The sequence below is a fragment of the Entelurus aequoreus genome, linkage group LG07 (assembly GCF_033978785.1).
Source record: "Entelurus aequoreus isolate RoL-2023_Sb linkage group LG07, RoL_Eaeq_v1.1, whole genome shotgun sequence".
Lineage (NCBI taxonomy): Eukaryota > Metazoa > Chordata > Actinopteri > Syngnathiformes > Syngnathidae > Entelurus > Entelurus aequoreus.
In genome coordinates, this window is record NC_084737.1 from 29,470,867 (window position 1) to 29,491,393 (window position 20,527).

At 38.5% G+C, this 20,527-nt stretch overlaps 1 protein-coding gene across 4 annotated transcripts; it reads right to left on the minus strand.

The window, feature by feature from the left end:
- Positions 1–1,311: 1,311 nt before the first annotated feature.
- Positions 1,312–20,118, minus strand: LOC133653012 (sentrin-specific protease 1-like). 4 transcript variants are annotated; one of them, XM_062051997.1, is made up of 18 exons: positions 19,451–20,118; positions 19,266–19,312; positions 19,004–19,191; positions 13,900–13,975; positions 12,932–13,085; positions 12,708–12,852; positions 12,517–12,635; positions 11,190–11,473; positions 11,041–11,104; positions 10,930–10,968; positions 10,762–10,846; positions 10,530–10,664; positions 10,268–10,396; positions 8,155–8,358; positions 8,000–8,079; positions 7,842–7,926; positions 2,439–2,534; positions 1,312–2,361 (listed from the first exon to the last, which is right to left on the minus strand). In XM_062051997.1, the coding sequence occupies exons 1-18, from the start codon at positions 19,588–19,590 to the stop codon at positions 2,299–2,301; spliced, it is 2,133 nt and encodes a 710-aa protein (XP_061907981.1). In that variant the 5' UTR covers positions 19,591–20,118; the 3' UTR covers positions 1,312–2,298. The 4 variants fall into 4 exon arrangements, with proteins under 4 accessions (XP_061907981.1, XP_061907983.1, XP_061907982.1 ...); XM_062051999.1 differs by having other exon boundaries at positions 10,268–10,399; positions 19,004–19,158; positions 19,451–20,117; XM_062051998.1 differs by having other exon boundaries at positions 10,268–10,399; positions 19,004–19,161; positions 19,451–20,117.
- Between the last annotated feature and the right edge of the window lie 409 nt (positions 20,119–20,527).

The following is a 20,527-nucleotide window of genomic DNA, read 5'->3' on the forward strand; positions in this document are numbered from 1 at the left end:
CAGTGGTGCCCAACCTTTTTGTAACTGCGGACCGGTCAACGCTTGAAAATTTGTCCCACGGACCGGCCGGGGGGGGGGGGGGGGGGGGGGTTTGTCATAAAAAAATACAATCATGTGTGCTTACGGACTGTATCCCTGCAGACTGTATTGATCTATATTGATATATAATGTAGGAACCAGAATATTAATAACAGAAAGAAACAACCCTTTTGTGCGAATGAGTGTGAATGGGGGAGAGAGTTTTTTTTGGGTTGGTGCACTAATTGTAAGTGTATATTGTGTTTTTTATGTTGATTTAATAAAAAGAAAAATTTTTTTTTTTTTTTTTGTGCGGCCCGGGACCAATCGATCCACGGACCGGTACCGGGCCGCGGCCCGGTGGTTGGGGACCACTGCTGTAGAGGCATTATATAAAGATGAAAACGAATGGCACCTAAGATTGAGCCTTGAGGAACCCCATATATTATCTCATGGGTTCTTAATCAGTAAATTACATGCATAATTTGAATTAACTTCTTTTTTTTTTAAAAGGTAATCAGAGTGTCAAACTGGAACATTTTTAAGTGGTGTCAAACAGTTACATTTTTTAATCAGCTCAATCACTTCCACATTTTAATTACAGTAAATTACTTCCATGCATAATGTATTTACTTTAAAAATCAATTGTCAGAATATCAAACAGGAACATATTTAGGTGCTGTGAAATGATTACATGTTTTATTAGATTAATCACACTTCCGTTTGAATAAATGTGATTAATCTCAGTAAATTACTCACATGCATAATTCAAATTAACTATAAAATAATATTTTTATCGGAACAACTGTTTGAAATGCTGTCAAATACTTATATTTTTAATTAGATAAATCACACTTTCGCATTTTGATTAGTCAAAGTAAATTACCTGCGGGATTACTTTAAATTACCTTTACAATCATGTTTTGTTGTCAGAATGTTAAACAGGGAAACATTTTCAGGTGCTGTCAAATGATTTTGTTACCAGATTAATCACACTTCTGCATTTAGTCACAATAAGTTACGTGCGTGCATAATTTCAATCAACTTTAAAAACATATTTTGTAAAAATGTCAGGAACATTTTTAGGTGTTGTCAAACCTTTCAATCGGATTTATCAAATTTTTTCATTTTGATTAATCACAGTACATTACTTGCATGCATAATTTAAATTAACTTAAGTAGAAAAATATTTTGCTGTCAGAATGTCACACTGCAACATTTTTAGGCGTTTTACCTGAATAAACGTAATTTGCTCCAAACAGTTGTAGCTAAAGCAATATCAGTTTATTTTGAAACAAAATTTGCCACAAGTTGGAGTCTCCTCACACATCTTGGCACTGACGTATGCATTGACCTGATCACTGACTGTAGAACAACCTGTGTTACCGTTCATGGTTAAGGTGTACAAAAAATAAAATGTGCAATTAATCTGCATCTGTACATGCTTCAAGGGATGTTTTGTGATTATAAGCTGACAACCCTAATATAGTGTATACACAGTATATTTATACATACATATACTGTATATACTACATTGATATGGCACCAACAATAATACATGAGAATTTATTACTGAAACAATTAAATCTACATAAAAAATAGCAAGTACATAAAAAGTATAATACAATGTACCAAGACAATTTAGGTTTTGAATATATATACAAAGTTGAAAATATTCTGAATTTGTCAAAAGTTGCTGTAGACTCCCGTACACAAAATAGACTTTGAAAGTTAATTTACAATCTTTTTGCAAAACTCATTAGGACCTTTTTCCAGGTGTGACAAATAAGACTACTTTGTATCACTTGCAGAAGAATTCCACTTCCATTCAATCACACTCTGCATGGCAATGTCATATTTCAACACTTGTTGAAAGTCAAATTAGAAAAATAATCCTCTATTGAATGTAAATGTGCATATTACATGAGAAAACAATGTACAAGTCTTACGGCCCAATACAAAGGTGCCATTAGGAGAGTCCCATTATGTCATCTAAACATGTGTAGTTGCTTCCAACTGAACACTGGACTTGACAATATGCTTTATAGTCAGTAAACAAGAATTACTTTTCAGACAAATCCTGCAGTATTTGAGGTATGCTCGCTCTAAAGACAATTCAAGAAAAAAAACAAAAAACAAACTTAAGTGTGGGTAGACGACTTGGGGGCAGTGCTTAGAGCTCCAGCAACATCCTGTAAGCAAAAGTTCAATAAGCTTGGTTAGTCCCTGATCTGATGAGCTGGTGTTTCAGGGCCTTGGTAGGCCTGCTGACGTTTCCTTTCACAACAGTTTACGGTTCACTATCTCCCAAACCATCCTTCTTCTGAAATACGGCATTTGTTTCTGCAAAAAGGATCAACAGAGCACATGTTAGCAGCTGAAGAAGGCTCCCATTCAGGCTGATTGGGCAGAGCAAATACCTGTGTGAATGTAATTGGCTTGTCTTTGGTAATGTAATCTGCATATTTACATGTGAACATTCCACAGTCACTCCCGTTCATTTGCTGTGGGATTTCCTGCGAGGACAAAGAGTGGACACACATTTTCAGAGATGACAGTCATTTTGACATATTAAGGTACACATCAAATACTTTATTGGCAGTCAATTACAAACCATATTTTAACTGTAGTTTGGAAACAATAGAGTGGTGTTGCATTGAACAAATAAGCAACTTTAGCACAACAACCTAATATAGCCTTCCACATGGCAATGCCTCTTCCAATTTTTTGTTGTATAAAACTAACCGCCATTTTGGTCATTTAGTGCAGTGTTTTTCAACCTTTTTTGAGCTAAGGCACATTTTTTGCGTTGAAAAAATCCAGAGGCACACCACCAGCAGAAATCATTAAAAAACTAAACTCAGTTGACAGTAAAAAAGTTGTCGCAATTGTTGGATATGACTTTAAACCATAACCAACCATGCATCACTATAGCTCTTGTCTCAAAGTAGGTGTACATTCACCACCTGTCACATCACGCCGTGACTTATTTTGAGTTTTTTGCTGTTTTCCTGTGTGTAGTGTTTTAGTTCTTGTCTTGCGCTCCTATTTTGGTGGCTTTTTCTCTTTTTTTTGGTATTTTCCTGTAGCAGTTTCATGTCTTCCTTTGAGCGATATTTCCCGCATCTACTTTGTTTTAGCAATCAAGAATATTTCAGTTGTTTTTATCCTTCTTTGTGGGGACATTGTTGATTGTCATGTCATGTTCGGCTGTACTTTGTGGACGCCATCTTTGCTCCACAGTAAGTCTTTACTGTCCTCCAGCATTTTGTTTTTGTTTACTTTGTAGCCAGTTCAGTTTGTTTTGTTCTGCATAGCCTTCCTTAAGCTTCAATGCCTTTTCTTAGGGGCATTCACCTTTTGTTTATTTTTGGTTTAAGCATTAGACACCTTTTTACCTGCACACTGCCTCCCGCTGTTTCCGACATCTACAAAGCAATTAGCTACCTGCTGCCACCTACTGATATGGAAGAGTATTACATGGTTACTCTGCCTAGCTCTAGACAGTACCAACACATCATTTGCAGACTATAATTACCGGTACTGGTTTGCAAAAAATATTTTTAACCCAAATAGGTGAAATTACATCATCTCCCATGGCACAACAGACTGGAACTCTCGGCACACTAGTGTGCCGCGGCACAGTGGTTGAAAAGTGGATTTGAAGCAATATCGTGTGCTCTCTGTGCTAAAAAGGTACATCAGCACCGTGCACTAGGAAGGGACTAATTAGAGCATGGGTGTCAAACTCTGGCCCACGGGCCAAATGTGGCCTGCCGTGTAATTTCACTTGGCCCTTGAGGCGATATCAAATTAACACTAAAGCTGGCCCGCCGATTATATACAGCGGTGGTGCCGCGGTAACACCGCATTCACCGCAAATTCTCATACTTGCCAACCCTCCCAGCAGACTCCCAAATTTCAGTGCCCCTCCCGAAAATCATCAGGTCCGCTTTTCATCCAGTCCAACCAGTGCTGGCCCAGTCACATAATAAGTGCGGCTTCTTCAATCACACACACACGTGAATGCAACGCATACTTGATCAACAGCGATACAGGTTACACTGAGGGTGACCGTATAAACAACTTTAACACTGTTAAAAATATACGCCACACTGTGAATCCACACCAAACAAGAATGACAAACACATTTTGGGAGAACATCCACACCGTAACACAACATAAACACAACAGAACAAATACCCAGAATCCCATACATCCCTAACTCTTCCCACCCTCAGTGTAACCTGTATCGCTGTTGATCAAGTATGCGTTGCATTCACGTGTGTGTGCGTATAGAAGTCCCACATATCTTGTGACTGGGCCGGCACGTTGTTAGAATGGATGAAAAGCGGACGTGACGACAGCTTGTAGAGGACGTTAAATGCAGTGCCTTTAAGGCACGCCCCCAAGACTGTGGTCCGGGTGGACTACGAGATATAATGACTGATGAACACCTTCGTTCGATAATGAAGGTTGCCTCAGCTCAAAGCCTGAGCCCCGGCATTAATGAACTAGCATCCAAGAAAAGATGGCTGGTATCTGGCTTGGGCACATCAGATTAGATCAGTGTGTTGCAAACTGAGCAGTTTAAAGTCCTGAATGGTTGGTTTATTCATTGTTATTTTATTTTCAAATGCATTACCCTGTGGAAAAAGTTAATGTTGATATTTACCTCAGAAGGCTGCAAATAGAAAAGAGGCATTACATTTTTATTGAATTGTATTTGATATGCCATTGATATTTTTTAATTATTATTATTATTATTTGAAACTCGATTTTGCATGTCACTATAAAGTTATATAAGCCTAGCTTGTTCAATATTCAATGCAAAACTTGTTTGGTCCCTATTATAAGGTTAATTTGTTCAACCTTGGCCCGCGGCTTTGTTCAGTTTTAAATTTTGGCCCACTCTGTATTTAAGTTTGACACCCCTGAATTAGTCATGAGAATATGGCCAACTTGGTTTCTGGCAATCTCCTCAATGATTGGTCAAAAGGCACTCACGTGACTACAGAACACCCCGACTGCCCCTAACTTTGAGCTGATGCTATACGTTTGGAGCACTTCCTCGTTAGTTTTTGGACGTTTAAAATTGCCCTGTTGTGCAACATGCGGCTGCTCTACCCGGGAGAATTGTGGGAAGGTTTTACATCGCTTTCCCCGCGACATAGAAATAAAACATGGTTCACAAACAACACTGGAGAGCCACAGTTTACAGCGTCTTGTGCGAGGTAAATATACAACATGTCGTCTGCGTTTTGTTCAGGAGGGAACACGCAGAAGCTAACACAAATAACAGAAAACATTAACAAATTTATGAGATGGTTTAACAAAAACAGACTCTTTGAATCTCAGTAAAACTAAAATAATTAAACTCAGTAACAGTAGAAAAGAAAGTTGGACACAAATACGAAGAGGGACATTGAAAGAGTAAAAGAAACCACATTTGGGGTATAATAGATGAAAAAATGAACTGGAAGTCTCAAAACAACATACAACATAACATGGTAAGAAATACACCGATAAGGAATAAAGCAAAATATCTACTGGACCCAAAATCAGTTCATATTCTCTATTGCTTGTTTGTGTCACCATATCTGAGATATTGTGCAGAAATATGCTGAAATGGCTACAAAAGTACACTTAATCACTTACCATGTCACAAAAAAGAAAGATCAGTTAGAATTATAAGTGATACATACAGTGATGTCAAATACATTGGAGGCAGCACCCACAGTTGACATACTTCACACAAAAGTAAAAATTCATCTGTGATTGTTGGTCCAAAGCTAATGAAGATTTTAACAAAATGAAGGAAATTAGGTTTTTTTTGGTCGTTCAGAGTATTTTATTAGATTTTTTTGCATTTATTGCGACGTCGGATGCGTGTTAAGAGTGCCCGCTGGTCACAAAACACTACAGGGCTGTAGCAGCAGAGGGTGTCAAAATTATACTTTGACTAAAAAAAGCATGTTTTATTTTGACTTTATGAGCTGAAGTATGTTTAGAACTACTTATAGACATGATTTGGGGGGATTTTAATCAGAAAAACAAAGAACAACGACAGCAATTGCTAGCATCCAGGCACAGCCGTGTACGTCCCTGGTAGCAGTCATGGCGCCTGTTCAGTTGGCCACACTCTATATACACACAACTCTGAGACTAATGGACCAACAGCGGCACCTGGTGGTCAAAACAAACACACTGACCCTGTGTATGTCTGTTTAGCTTTTATCTTTTACTTTTAATACTTGATAGGTTTCTCTGAATTAAAGTGTCAGTTCTCCTGATAGACTATACAGGACTGTCTCAGAAAATTAGAATATTGTGATAGACAAGTTTACTGCATCAATGCGGCGTGGCATGGAGGCAATCAGCCTGTGGAATTGGGTAAAGTGCCTTGCCCAAGGACACAACGGCAGTGACTAGGATGGCGGAAGTGGGAATCGAACCTGGAACCCTCAAGTTGCCGGCACGGCCACTCTACCAACTGAGCTATACCGCCCCCAGTAATCCGTGCAAAAGGATTCCCAACCAAGTACTGAGTGCATTAATTGACATTTTCAAATGTTTGATTTTGTTTTGCTGTTATAAATCTTTTTTTTTTACTTGGTCTGAGGAAATATTCTAATTTTTTGAGGTAGGATTTTTGAGTTTTCTTACGCTGTATGCCATAATCAGCAATATTAAAATAATAAAAGGCTTGCAATATTTCAGTTGATGTGTAATGAATCCAGAATGTATGACATTTGTTTTTTTAATTGCATTACAGAAAATAAAGAACTTTATCACAATATTCTAATTTTCTGAGACAGTCCTGTAGAGTAGTTGCTCTATTTCAGGGGTGCCCACACTTTTTCAGCAGGCAAGCTACTTTTCAAAAGACCAAGTCATGGTGATCTACCTCATCTTATAAAATAAAATAAATAAATAAAAAATAAATACAATAAATAAATAAAATAAATTAAAAATAAAAATATATATACATATATATATATATTTATGAAACAGACGTTTTTTGTTAACATGTTAAAGGTGTTTAATAAAAATACAAGCATTTAACACATGTATCATGTTGTAATCGTATGCATGTTCGAAATAAACTCAATCCATAATCATAACATATAGATTCCTTTCTTTCATAAAGACAAGAATATACGTTGGTGTATTACCTGATTCTGATGACTTGCATTAATTGAAATCAGACAGGATTCACAGTAGTGCTGATAACTTCCACATTTTCAAATTTACAGTGTGGAGGAGAAAAAAAGTCCTCCTTTCTCTCCAATACCACATGAAAGTGGTTGTTTTTTGTCATCTTATTTGTCCAGCTTCCATTCTTGTTTTAAACACTTTACAAGAACGGCAAACTCCTTAGCTTGCTAGCTTGTGTGCGCTAGCTTTCTGACTCTTATTTTGTTAGCGCAGGCAGGATGGAGCAGCATTTTTTTTTATTGTGAAGACAGAAACCGTGCGGTCTGTATTTAAGCTTTTGACTACATGTTCGGTGCGAGAGTGTTGAAATAAAAAGGGTTTCTCGCTTTCCTGTCAGTCCTTTGTTTCTTAATACTGAGTTTGCAGCAGCCAGCATCCTCTCACAAAATCCTCGGGTGCAGCGAATGTCAATCAAGTGACGTCATACTGAAGATTGATGATCGCTAATTTTTAAGTCTATTTTTTTAATGCCTGGCTGGCGATCGACTGCCACACCCGCCGCGATCGACAACTGGGCACCCCTGCTCTATGTTATAAGAGGGAAAAAGGACTCACTCCATCATCTGGGAAGTACACTTACGAGCCTCATTAAATGTTGAACTTACATTGCGCGTCTTGCTGCATAAAGTCCATCCTGTGGTATCCAGTTCTTGACCCTTTTTGTCTTTACTTTCTTGTTGCAGGTATTCACTGTAGACAACACACTGAGTTCATCTTTTACAGTCGACATGCAGAAAATCCCTTTCACATCAGTGCAACTTACAGCAACACTTTGCACGCTTCATCATTGTTTCCTCCCATAGAATCAAAATATGTGACAGCCTTTTGTCGGAAATCCACCACCTGAGACAAGGAATGTGATGATGTTAGCCTGCTATATAACATACTCAAACGTTCCCATTGCTTAGTACAACTTACAGAGAGGCACCAATGCATCCTCAGGTGGACAGGAACCAAAAGAATGTCTTTGGAAAAGATGTCCATCTTTTTAGTCCAGCGGCGGACAGCAGAATATCCGCTACTGCGCAGCTTGGGATAGAAGAATGTGCTAAATGTGTTGACAGTGGGCAGCTTAGGGTTTTTGCTACGTTCCACCAGCAGATTCATGTAAAAGTTGATCACCTGACAATAGAAGGACATGAAATGCCCAAATTAATGAAGATTGGGTTGAAATAGAACAAAGTGTTAAGTGCAAGTAAGTTAGACTGTTGATGACCAATAGCGAATTCACAATAATGGATGCATAATGAACCCCTAATCAATGCCATAACATGTTTATAAATTGCAATTGTATTCAATCAGCAGTAAATTTTTGTTCTTGACCAAGAACACAAGTTCACGCTTACACTACAAAAAAAAATATTTTATGCATGCTCCGATTAATCCCTGAGACAGATTGACCGATACCAATACGATCACATGTATTAGCTGTACATTTAAGGTATGCTTGCTCTAACAATATCAGCACAATGTTTAAACTAGTTCCTTATTTTCTTTTATGACATACAAAGGTTTGAGCAAAACGAATTCAATAGTACACAATATTAGGGCTTGGCGATGAAATTATATCAATATATTACAATAGACACGTAATCAATATTTCATTTAATTTTTTTTCATTTATTTATTTATTTCAGGCAATGACATAAAAAAGTAAAAAGTTGACAACACATAATAATATAAATTAATATAGTGCAAAAGGTAATGTATAGTAATGTATAGTATAGTATGTAATGCATAATTGTCCAGTTCAATAAAAAAATGTGTGTGATATATAACAATTTTATTTATTTTTTTGTTCATTTTGTCGGAAGAAACCAGTAGTTGCAAAGAGGTTGGTTGCATTAACAAAGCCCTCGCTCTCTTGTAAACCCAGCAACGGAGAAAGTGATCACTGATTAGTGGGAGTGACCCGCCAACAATCAATTAGGTGACAGTATAAACTATCAATTTTGGTTAACCCATCCTTTCGTCTCGCGGTAGTTCTTTTGCACAGTGTGAGAAGAGAAACTCAAAATGAGTGCTGCAGAGAGACAATGTATTGTTGACAAAACAGGAAAAGTCCCTTCTACAGTATGGATGTTTTTTATTTATTTTTAAAACACGGACCGTAGTCGGACCAAGGCGCTCATATGATCAGTAATACCACAGTTTGTAAACATTGACAAAAAAAAAGAGAAATATCACTATCTAATCATTCTATCGATCATATACGTGTTTTATTAATGTAATTGTTAATTTCATGCTAATATTTCCTTACTTTCTGCTGTAAAGTCGTACCATCTACACTTCCTAAACTTTACTAAACACGTATTTCTTGGTGTTGTTTCAAGCTGGCTTGGCAGCTAGCTTAGTTATTGGCCTGCCTGCTTCTGGCTTGCTCTCGGTGTGTAACATGTGTAGCCTCGTCCTCCAGTGATTTAAGATTAAAGATTAAAGATTAAAGATACCAATGATTGTCACACACACACACTAGATGTGGTGAAATTTGTCCTCTGCATTGAAATTTGTCCTCTGCATTTGACCCATCCCCTTGGGGAGCAGTGGGCAACAGCGGCGCCGCGCCCGGGAATCATTTTGGTGACTTAACCCCCAACTCCAACCCGTGTTGCTGAGTGCCAAGCAGGGAGGTTATGGGTCCCATTTTTATAGTCTTTGGTATGACTCGGCTGGGATTTGAACTCCAACCTACCGATCTCAGGGCGGACACTCTAACCACTAGGCCGCTGACTTAAGATACCAAGAAATGCAGTTTATCTGCCGTAATGGAGGTGATGATTATCTACTTAGGGGATTGGCTCCACACGGTGTATAAAGATGCACAATTAACTGCTGGCCCCTTGTCAGCCCAAAAACTAAAATAAAAATAAATAAAGTATCTGCCACACAGGATCGTTTTCTGTGATCGTCATTAAAAAGCATAAATCGGCAATAACCAATCATATTCTTTTTACGGAAATCAGCCCATTGATAGGCGGATCCCGAATAAAGAATTTTTAAAATGGCTTTTAGACAAGGAATCTGTGCTCACCTCATCATTGAGCCAGTTAAGGCCACTGAGAGTCTGCAGATCTTTGCGGGTCAGGCTAAGACCAAATCCCTCACTGAATATTTCATCAGGACTCCCACGTCTTAGCACCTTGTCCACCTGAGCTTCCATCTCCTTAACAAATAGACAAAGTGTGAAAGGCAGGAAAAAGTCCAGATGTTTACATTATCATTACATTAATTTAAAAAATCTTAATATTTTAAAAAAATAGACATGCGAGTACATGTGTAGATAATAATCACACCTCTGAGAGTTCTGGGAATTCTGGTTTATCTTCAAAAGGCTCTTGTATAACTAAAGTCAAAGGAATTTCCTTCTCCAAAGGAACTCGGACATGGACCTCCACATCTCTGCTGCGGTGCCCTGCCTCGGACAGACGCTAAGAACATAAAAACGCAGGTTAGTGGAACATAAAAACGCAGGTTAGTGGAACGTAAAGGGTGGTGCACTGCCCATGTGATGAGTGTTGTAGCTACCTGCCGCTGCAGCTGGGCCGCCAAAGCCTCCTGCTCTTCTATATGTCTTCGTCTTTCTCTTGCCCGAGAATCATACATACTTGTCCTATGGACACATATGTTATGTTTTTTATGAACATAAGTATTAAACTTAAGTATTGAATCAATTAAACTAACACAGGTACTTACAGCTCTTTAATCCATAACTCGGCTTGGAAGCAAGGCGCTCTGTGAAGACAGATGTTTTTTGTTGTAAGCTAATTGTAATTAATGGTGTTAAAGCCAGAAAACAAAACTAACCTTGAGCCGTCTTGCTTTTTAACCTTTTGCTCATTCACAATAATAACTGAGTCACCATCATGAGCTAGAAGAGAAAGGACATAAGCAGATTTGCAATTCACTCAACAATTCAGTACACATGTACCAAAAAAAGATGGCAATCAACTTACCTGATGACTGAGTGTCCTGAGAGGAATTGTCCTGCAGTGTGGAAGGGGAGGGAGATGACAAGAGGGGAGCAGGTTGAATGGAGCTAAGGTCCGTGTCCTGAGACCATGTCTGGTTCCCTGGTTTGCGGGTGGTCCCCACTGGGCTGGGAAGGTTGCTGGAGCTCTGGCTAGATACCCCCCTGGGGCTGGGAGGACTGCTTGGCCCCTCTGAAGTATCCCCTGCCGCTGAACCAGCAGGGGAAGAAAATTGTAGCAGTCTCCGGCTGGTGCTCAGAAAGCTGGTGCTGAAAGAATGTGAAGAAATAAACATGAATAAGTTGGTTTCTCGCAAGCAGACAGAACAGGCAAAAAATTTGATAGGGAACAATACACATTAGCAACCCAACAGGTTTTATTTAATGCAGAGACTGAATATTTCTCAACTGTGGCACAACAATACACAGATTGATCTGTATATAATGTGTTTTGATTTTGCCAAACCAATGAAATAGTGTCAAAAGCCAACTTGGAAAGACTAATCCATGCCTTTGTCTCCAACAGGTTGAACTACAGTCATGGCCTTTTCACTGGCCTCTATAAACGAGCTGTAAAGCAGCTGCAGTACATCCAAAATGCTGCTGCTTGATTCCTGACTAGAACCAGAAAATATGACCATATTAGTCTAGTGCTTAGGTCACTGCACTGGCTTCTTGTAGCGCAAAGAATAGACATTAAAACAGCTCTGCTTGTGTACAAGTCTTTTCATGGTCTTGTGCCAAAGTACATCTCTGACATGTCAGAAGCATTTGAACAATATCGGCCTCTAAGAATCTTTAGAGAATGATTCTCCTGCTGATACCCAGAGTCAGGACAAAACATGGTGAGGCTGCGTTTCAGTTTCATGCTCCTAAAATCAGGAATAGTCTTCCAAAACATGTGTGACAGGCTTTAACGTGACAATGATCAAATCCAGGCTGAAAACACTTATTTAATTGTGCATATGACAACTGAAAGTATTTTATTTACACACTTTGATTTTAATTTGAATTATTGTTTTTGTGATAATTATATTTTAGAGTTTAGACATGATTATTTTGGGGGGTATTTCGCCTTCCTGTAATTTTCTGTAAAGCACTTTGAATTGCCTTATGTACGAACTGTGCTCTATAAAAAAAAACCTGACTTGCCTTGATTGAACGGTCAATGTGAGAAATGTTTTTAAAAGAGGTTAGCTCTAGTTGACCATATACAGTATATATTATGATTATTAAGCATTACAACTTATTCTAAATTCCCAAAGTGATTACAATCAGTGAGTCAATGTTGAAGGACCTTCATGTATACTTACAAATCTCGGTGAGACCGAACAATGGAATGCGGCCGGCCATTGTGAAGACACGACGACTGACCACCTGAGACCATGTTCAAAAGCTGCCTGTAGACCTCCTTCTCCTCTAAACAAACCGACTGGACACATGGGATTAGGCATGAGTTTTTAAAGAAAAACAAAGGTGGTACAATATTGTGCCAACGTCTCACCTCCTGAGCTGTGCAGCATGGCTTAGTGTGAAGTGTGTGGCCGGATGACGTTCTGTGTGACGGGCTTTGAAAAACTTTGATTGGAAAGGTCTTCTCGTACATGCTATTGCTGGAGCTGCTGGTTGTAGATGCCCCACTAAGCACACTATGCAAACATAATGTAATCAGACATGACAAAAACAACCCTGACTACACAGACTTAAGTACAGAAATGGTTGCAGCACCTTGGTGTGGCATATGTTCTGAAGTTTATGGGCCTGCCAAGCCGTGCAGAAGGGTGAAATTTGGATGTGATAGTAGATGGCAAGCTGCATGGATGCCCATTTATTTTTGGTACTTCACGATGTCCTGGATTGATGTGCATTTGCCGCCTGCAAACTTTAGAATCCCCAAACAGACTTTATTTCCAGGCAATACCAGGGTTGCAGACAGAAAGTGACCATAAAGCGGCACCCATGATGCGTAGGCCTAGGCCAACAAGAAATCGCCCATTAATCAAAAAATAAATGAAAATGAACTTGATAACTTTGGTGTCATTAATATATATCCATGTTCGTGTGTTTGTTTGTTCCGTCTCTTGCTTTCAAACAGAGTGGCAGAGGATTCACTATGTGCATCGCTCTCAGCAGCTGAATGTGGTTTCTCAACAGCAGAACTACTGTAAATGAAAGGAGTAAACCCTCGACAGTCATCCACAATCTTTGTCTCAATGAGTGGAGGCGGAGCTAGCTTCTGACAATGCTAGTCGCTAGTGTAAAGCACCACAAGGTAACACAAATTAGGATGAAAAAAGATGATTGCAAAGCAAACGTCCCGTTGTGGGATTATTTCGGATTCAAACTGAATGAGCAAGAGGATTCTAAAACTGTAGTTCATGATGTACAATATTTACACTAAGTGCAATTTTTGCTAACAGATATTGAGTCATTTTATTTGTGTTTACTTATTTAGGATAATTAGAAGTTCTTGACCAAATGGTAACAAATAATGAGAAGTAAGAGTATTGCGTTTGAAAGGGTTACATTATTATCATTATGATTTAATTAGTGCTTAAATTGGTTTTAAAATATAGCTGACAGAATTATCGTTTATGGGCAATAACGTGTGGGACAATATTATTCAGCAATATTTGTTATTGACCCAGGCCTAATGATGCACAACACTGTTGCAACACCTTAAAAGGTAAACTCACCTGATTTAGAGGTTTTCCACTCCAAAGTTGTCGAGGGAGCAGCAAAAGTCTGGTCCAATGAGTTTTCTTTGGAGCTCTTAAGAAAATAAGACCAGCACAACTTCAGTACAAACAACTCGTTTCCATATACAAATGCACCTTAAAATGCCTTACTTTCTTATAGTTTTTATTTCTAGAATATGTTTTTTGCACTACTGCGCTTGTTAAGAACAGCGTTTCATTCTCATGTGTATATTAATACGCTCTGAAAAACAATAGTACTAATACCACTGTTGGTATGCAGGCTTGATCTAGTCATACCTTTATGTAAAATAAAATTGTATCAGACTTATTAATTAGGGACGTACTGGTATTGCGGTTTCAAAATCCCCACAATAATGCTGTGACCTGCGATGCTATCAAACGAAAACTTGATGACTGTTTTTTTCTGGCACTTTTGCGGTAGCCAGTCTGAAAATAAAACTACATCTCTCAAAATCGTCAGCACAGTGCGGGACCGGCAAGGTAGAGGCGTGGAACGCTGTAAAGGGGAGAAAAAGAGGAAGCTTGTGGGAGAAGTGTGTTCGTAGCATATAAGAGGAATTGTTTTTTCTGACATTTCCCGAAAATGTCATCAAAATACATCCATAACTTTTTGAGTTATGTCGCTAACAAACAGGCAAACAAACCCTGGCAAAAAAAATTACCTCTTAAGCGTAATTAATATCCGCGTACAGCAAAGCAATGCGCGTCACAATCGTTTATAGCCTACACAAAGCCAGTCACGGCGCACAATGCAGACGGAAAGTGCCCGGTGGAATCGCGGACAGTGCACACCATGGGAAATAAGAGTAAAATGAGAAGCTCCTTGATAAACCATCACCCGGAAAATATATTTGAAACAAGCGAGGCTAAACATCTATTGGTAAGGTATTTACATTATCGAAATACATTATTTAAAAAAATGTCCACTGCAGACGACACTGCTTCTCAGAAAGTAAAAGTTGAAAGACACTAAAGTGAACATTATTGTTTTACACTTGTTACACAGGATGTGTCACTTTAAAAGATACTCAACTGTAAGTGTTTTTGTTATATTTGCTTCTGCGATGAGATGAGGCGACCTTCCGCCGAGTGTAGCTGGGATAGGCCCCAGATCCTCCGCAACCCCGAAAGCGACAAGTGGTAGAAAATAAATGGATGAATGAAACAGTGAATGTTCCCGCACAATTCTTTGCCCTTAAAAATACATGTTTGTCGTAATACATTTTATTATAACACTTGAGCATTATGTTTGTGTTCAATTACAGCAGTCCTTCTCAAATAGTGGGGTGAGCCCCACTGGAGGGGAGCAGTGCGATGCCAGAACATGCTTCATCACTATCATACTTCAAATCCTGCTTAAAAAGCGGCGCACGACAAAACGTGTTCATGGTAGCCATTAAGTCAGACTTCCTAATTTTGATTAAAAACAAAAAAAAAGAAGTTTTTATTCAATATTGTCTTATAGATTAAAGTGTTTGCTTCTAAATTTATAACGCTAATCAGATTGAAAGCATTATAAATTGTATTATTTTATTTTATTTTTCAGGATCTAATGGTTCAAGTGGGTAAAAAAAAATAGTGTAAATGAGGATTTTTTAAATTTTTTTATTTATTTTAATACTTTCACAAGCACTGAGGCGAGGAAGCAGCTCACCAACCGGTGATGTCAATATAAGCACACAAGCTAGTGATCAATGGCGCTGCTATAAATAGTCTGTCTGCTTTAACGTTTATAATAACAACATCACTTATACTTGGTTAAAATTCAAGTCACGAAATGTAAATAAAGTATTTTTGGTGGTTTTTGAATGGTTATTTATTGGGCTTTATGGGCAGAATAGAGGACATCCCATTGGCTCAATTGTAAGTGCCAGGCTGTACGCTTAACTTTTTTACTAGTAGCACCGGTGCTACTAAATGAAAAAAATTAGTAGCTCAGAAGATTTTTTGTAGCACAGAAAATATTTAAGAGCAATATGAAATGTATTAAATATTATAATTTCATACATATAAACACATTGCCTCATAAGGCCTACTGCAACTCTCAATTAACAGAGAACATCCTTAAACTGTGCTACCACTGTCAGTAACACGAGTGTCGGGCTGGGCGATATGGATCAAAACTCATATCCCGATATCCTTTGGCCCATGAACTAACCCATAATTGAAAATATACGTTGATGTATCTAAATATCTCCACCATGCTTTGATTTTAAATTTTCAGGACGGATCGGGATCCCAATTACACAAAAACAGGTACCAACAAGTAAGAAAAGTAGGTTTTGCATAATGGGATCCCAACTTAAAGAGGGGTTTTGGGAAAGACAAAGCCTTGAAAATAATGTAAGAGAAGCCAAAAAATAATCTTCAATCTTCTTTAAAAAAACATTAAGCTATGCTTAATTTTTCAGCTAACAAAAACACAAAAAACTAAGTGTGAAATAAGGTGCCAGGTTTAAGAGGACATGTTTGAACGTCAGCAGCAACATTTAAATAATTGACCTTAAACAATTGTTCTTATAGTTACCGTATTTTTCGGATTATAAATCAGTTTTTTTCATAGTTTGGCCACGGGTGCGTAGCGACTTATGTGTGAAATTATTAACACATTATCGTAAAATACCAAATAATATTTATCTCATTCGCGTAAGAGACGAAGCAAATGGCAGAGATCGTCACACACACACGTCAGCAATCGTCACTCACACGTCAGCCAATAAGAATTTGGCGGGGGCTGGTCATGGCAGAAGTGCATTGTGGGTCATAGGATGCTAACTGCTATATGCTACATGCGACTGCCGTAGCTATTAAAATGGATCACATCAACATTGGCGGTAACTTATAAAAACTGAGAAGGGCTGAACTAAAATGGCACCGAAAAGGAAATCATATACTGCAGATTACAAGCTGGACGTAGTGAAATATGCAGCAGAGAACGGCAATCGAGCAGCAGAAAGAAAGGACGTACCAGAGGCGACACTGGGGAGGAAGATTTCATCGGATTTAGCGATCAGGAGTGACAGATTGTTTGGTAAACGTACAGCATGTTCTATATATTATAGTTATTTGAATGACTCTTGCCATGATGTGTTGCGTTAACATACCAGGCACGTTCTCAGTCGGTTATTTAAGCGTCATATGGCGTACACTTATTCCGCCTGTTGTTCACTATTCTTTATTTATTTTAAATTGCCTTTCAAATGTCTATTGTTGGCGTTGGATTTTATCAAATAAATTTCCCCCAAAAATGCGACTTATACTCCAGTGCGACATATATATGTTTTTTTCCTTCTTTATTGTGCATTTTTGGCCGGTGCGACGTATACTCCGGAGCGACTTATAGTCCGAAAAATACTGTATGCATTATTATAGGACACTTTACTCGTTACTTTACCAAACAAGTAATTGAAACGGAATTACTCTTGAATACATGTAATCATTAGGGAAAGTAATTAATGTGTTACTTTAAAAAAACCTTCTGAGATAAGTTTCATATATGTGTGTGTATATGAGAGCAATGTGTGCGTCTGTCAGTGTGCCTTTTAAAGACGGTGCCTGTTGTCTAGTGATGTCAACGAGTCCACCCTCCGCCTTAATCTCACAAACATTTTAGCTTGGACTGTTTTTGTTAGCTTTGCAGGCTAGCAGCAGCAGTTTGTCGGCTCTGACAGCAGTGCTTTTGAATCTTTCACTGGTTTGTTATGTCTGCTTAATAAATAGATTGAATGTGCTCCCATGGCTGTATGTTCTTGTCAAGAAGGTATGATTTGGATAGGACACAGCTCTCATCGCGTGCACACAGAGTGATCAGTGACACTTCCGCGTCAATCACTTGTCCATTTAGTTTAAGTTTATTTCAAACATGCTATACAGATGGGAATTTTTTTTAATCTAGTTTGTTACAATATGGATGCATTTTTTTAGGACCTAAATGCTAATTAAAGGGTTATAATCTGAATGAATTGAACCCCCCAATACTTGCACAACCGATTTTTAGTCGTAAATGCTTGCACTGTACAGCCCTGTAAGCGGACTTTTATTTACAAGTTAGAATACATTAAAAAAATATATATGCATCCATCCCATGACTTTCTTAATGATTGTGAATAGGCAAAATTACCGTATATTACCAAATAAACGCCCTTGGGCAAATAACCGCCCATGTCCTAATAGCCGCCCGGGGTCTGACCCCATTTTGTGAATTAACCGCCTCTTCCTAATAACCGCATATGTCCAAATAGCCGCCCATGGGCTGTTATTTGCATAATTTAGATTAAAATGCTACTGGGGTTGCGTTTGCTGCAGTATTATTGTTTTGATGGTTTTATAGAGTACTTGGTACCATAATTTTATTTTTCCTGTATGCTGCTTTATTTAAAACTTGGGAGTACTGTAGCCTTTATTTTATTTAAGTGACAGTATAATTGTTCTGTTTTGATGGTGGGTTTTATACTTAAGTACTTGGTGCCATAATTTTATTTTTCCTGGTAGGCTGCTTTATTTAAAAAGTTTATTTATTTTTAGTATTGGTATTCTATTTGACAATTGTTGCACTACTGCCTTGTTGATCTCTTGTCTTTTGATAGCCTACCTCATGTTGATCTCTTGTTTTTTTGTTTGTATGTTTACAATAGCTTTTACACTTAAAGTTTTTTGTACGAAAAAAAAAATACTAGACAGTAACCATTGTAACCAAATAATGGCCTGGTGCAAAAATAAATAAAAGCCTTGTGCAAATAACCGCCTGCTTCTTTTAAACGCCTGTCTCCAAAATCGATTTTGTGAAATTAACACCCAGGCTACTATTTGGTAATATACGGTATTTTAAAAAGTGCAGTTACCCTTTAATGCCGTGACAATATCGAACCTTCAGATTTTGATATTGCTACATCCCTATTATACAGTACATAAATAATTGTATGAATCCCAATGCAGTATTTATGTTTAAGTCACCTAAAACACCTTGCAAGCCACCTAGTCTAAGCTAGATTGTGATAAGTGGAAGTAGCACAAATGGTGGAAAATATTTTTTGAGGCGGCACTTGGTGTAAAATGTTTGCAAAACCTTTGCTTTTCTTACGGTCATTGGTGTCCAGCTTGCAGGCGATATTGATGGCTGTGGCTGAGATTGTTCAAGCGGAGGTCCAGGGGAGACAGGCAGTACATTTCTCAATGTAGGGCTCACACTGTTCTTCATCCACGTTGCCACACTCACGCTTCGATTCTTTACCCCTTCTGCTGAAACCAGGATAGTTTCAATAAGCCCTCCTGAAGAGGCACAATACAGTATAATGTCACAATAAATCATGATGGATAATGGGGGGGAGGGGTGTTGTAATTACCCATTCGAGATTTCTTTATTGCTGTTCCATCATTTCCGTCTTTCGAACTTTAAAGAAGAGAGTGATACAAAAAAAGTACATTACACAGCTGTCATTACTAAGAAATCAAGTGTAAGAACAATGACACATTGGAAGTTCCTTAAAACGCGTGACCGTTGTAAGAATAACGTTTTTTAAGCTCCTACCATTCCAGTGGTCTCTTCCTTCTCATTCTGACGAGATCATCTCCAGGCGGTCGGTCTGCAAGAGATGGTTCCGGAGCTGCAACACCATTGCGAAGATTGGCTACGCCTGACTCCATCCATTCGTAGATTTTGTTCAGCATGGTTCCAAGTAAGTGTACTAATAACGCCGCCGGTTCACAGATAACTCGCTACAAGTGCTTGTCGCCTAGCGGTCCTCGGAGACGACACAAATGAACCTAACGCGAATCATTCGAGCGGGTGTGCTTGAACCGGGCTAATTTCTAACGTTTCCCCCCACTCAGCGCTGGCAAGTTAACGGTGACTTCGCTAGCCAGTCTACACGCAATGCTAACTACCCTGCTAGCCAACGTTGTTAGCAGCGCGGCTAATTTACAGAAGTATGTTTAAATTACAACAGCGATGTGTTAAGTCACAACCAATGCATTCGGAATAACGGCTGTCATGTTGTGCCTTACGCTAGCCCGTTTACATGTGGTTAACGACACTTTAAATGGCCAAAAAACTCGTTGAAGTGCAGTGTCTCCCGCTTCTTCCTCATTCAAAACCACAACATGGCTGAAACCGGAGCGCTCCACCATTGACGGATCTGATTGGACAGCCGTGCTACTTCACCACGAGTATGACGACATATTACTGGTTGGTTGTCGGCGAGAGATTTATACATGACGTCACGGCTGCCGGCGTTGACCCTAAAATAATGTATTTATCAAATCCCGGACAATATTCATGACACAATTGTGCTTTGTTTTAAGGATGTGCTATTTGGATTCAAACTGTATGGAAAAACAATTGAAAAGGAATTTTACCTTTGCAATACTATTGGCTAAGTTTTATATTCATAAATGTAAGTTTCTCAGTTTTTTGTGCCTTTAAAAAAGAATTAGAACTCTACTTTAAAACACTCTCTACCTCTAACAACCAAAACGCTGGGAAAACTATGATGCTGTGTTCCAAATTTGGATTATTTACGGAACTTGTGTGAACCTATGGCTTTACATTTTGTTACATACAGTGGGGCAAAAAAGTATTTAGTCAGCCGCCCATTGATTGTCAATG

Excerpts from the sequence above, each read along its gene's own strand:
- LOC133653012 (XM_062051996.1), bottom strand. The coding sequence starts at position 19,590 with ATGCTGAACAAAATCTACGAATGGATGGAGTCAGGCGTAGCCAATCTT. Across the intron at positions 12,853-12,931 it reads AGAACATATGCCACACCAAG|TGTGCTTAGTGGGGCATCTA; the intron begins GTGCTGCAACCA and ends ATGTTTGCATAG. Across the intron at positions 10,847-10,929 it reads GAGTTATGGATTAAAGAGCT|GACAAGTATGTATGATTCTC; the intron begins GTAAGTACCTGT and ends ATGTGTCCATAG.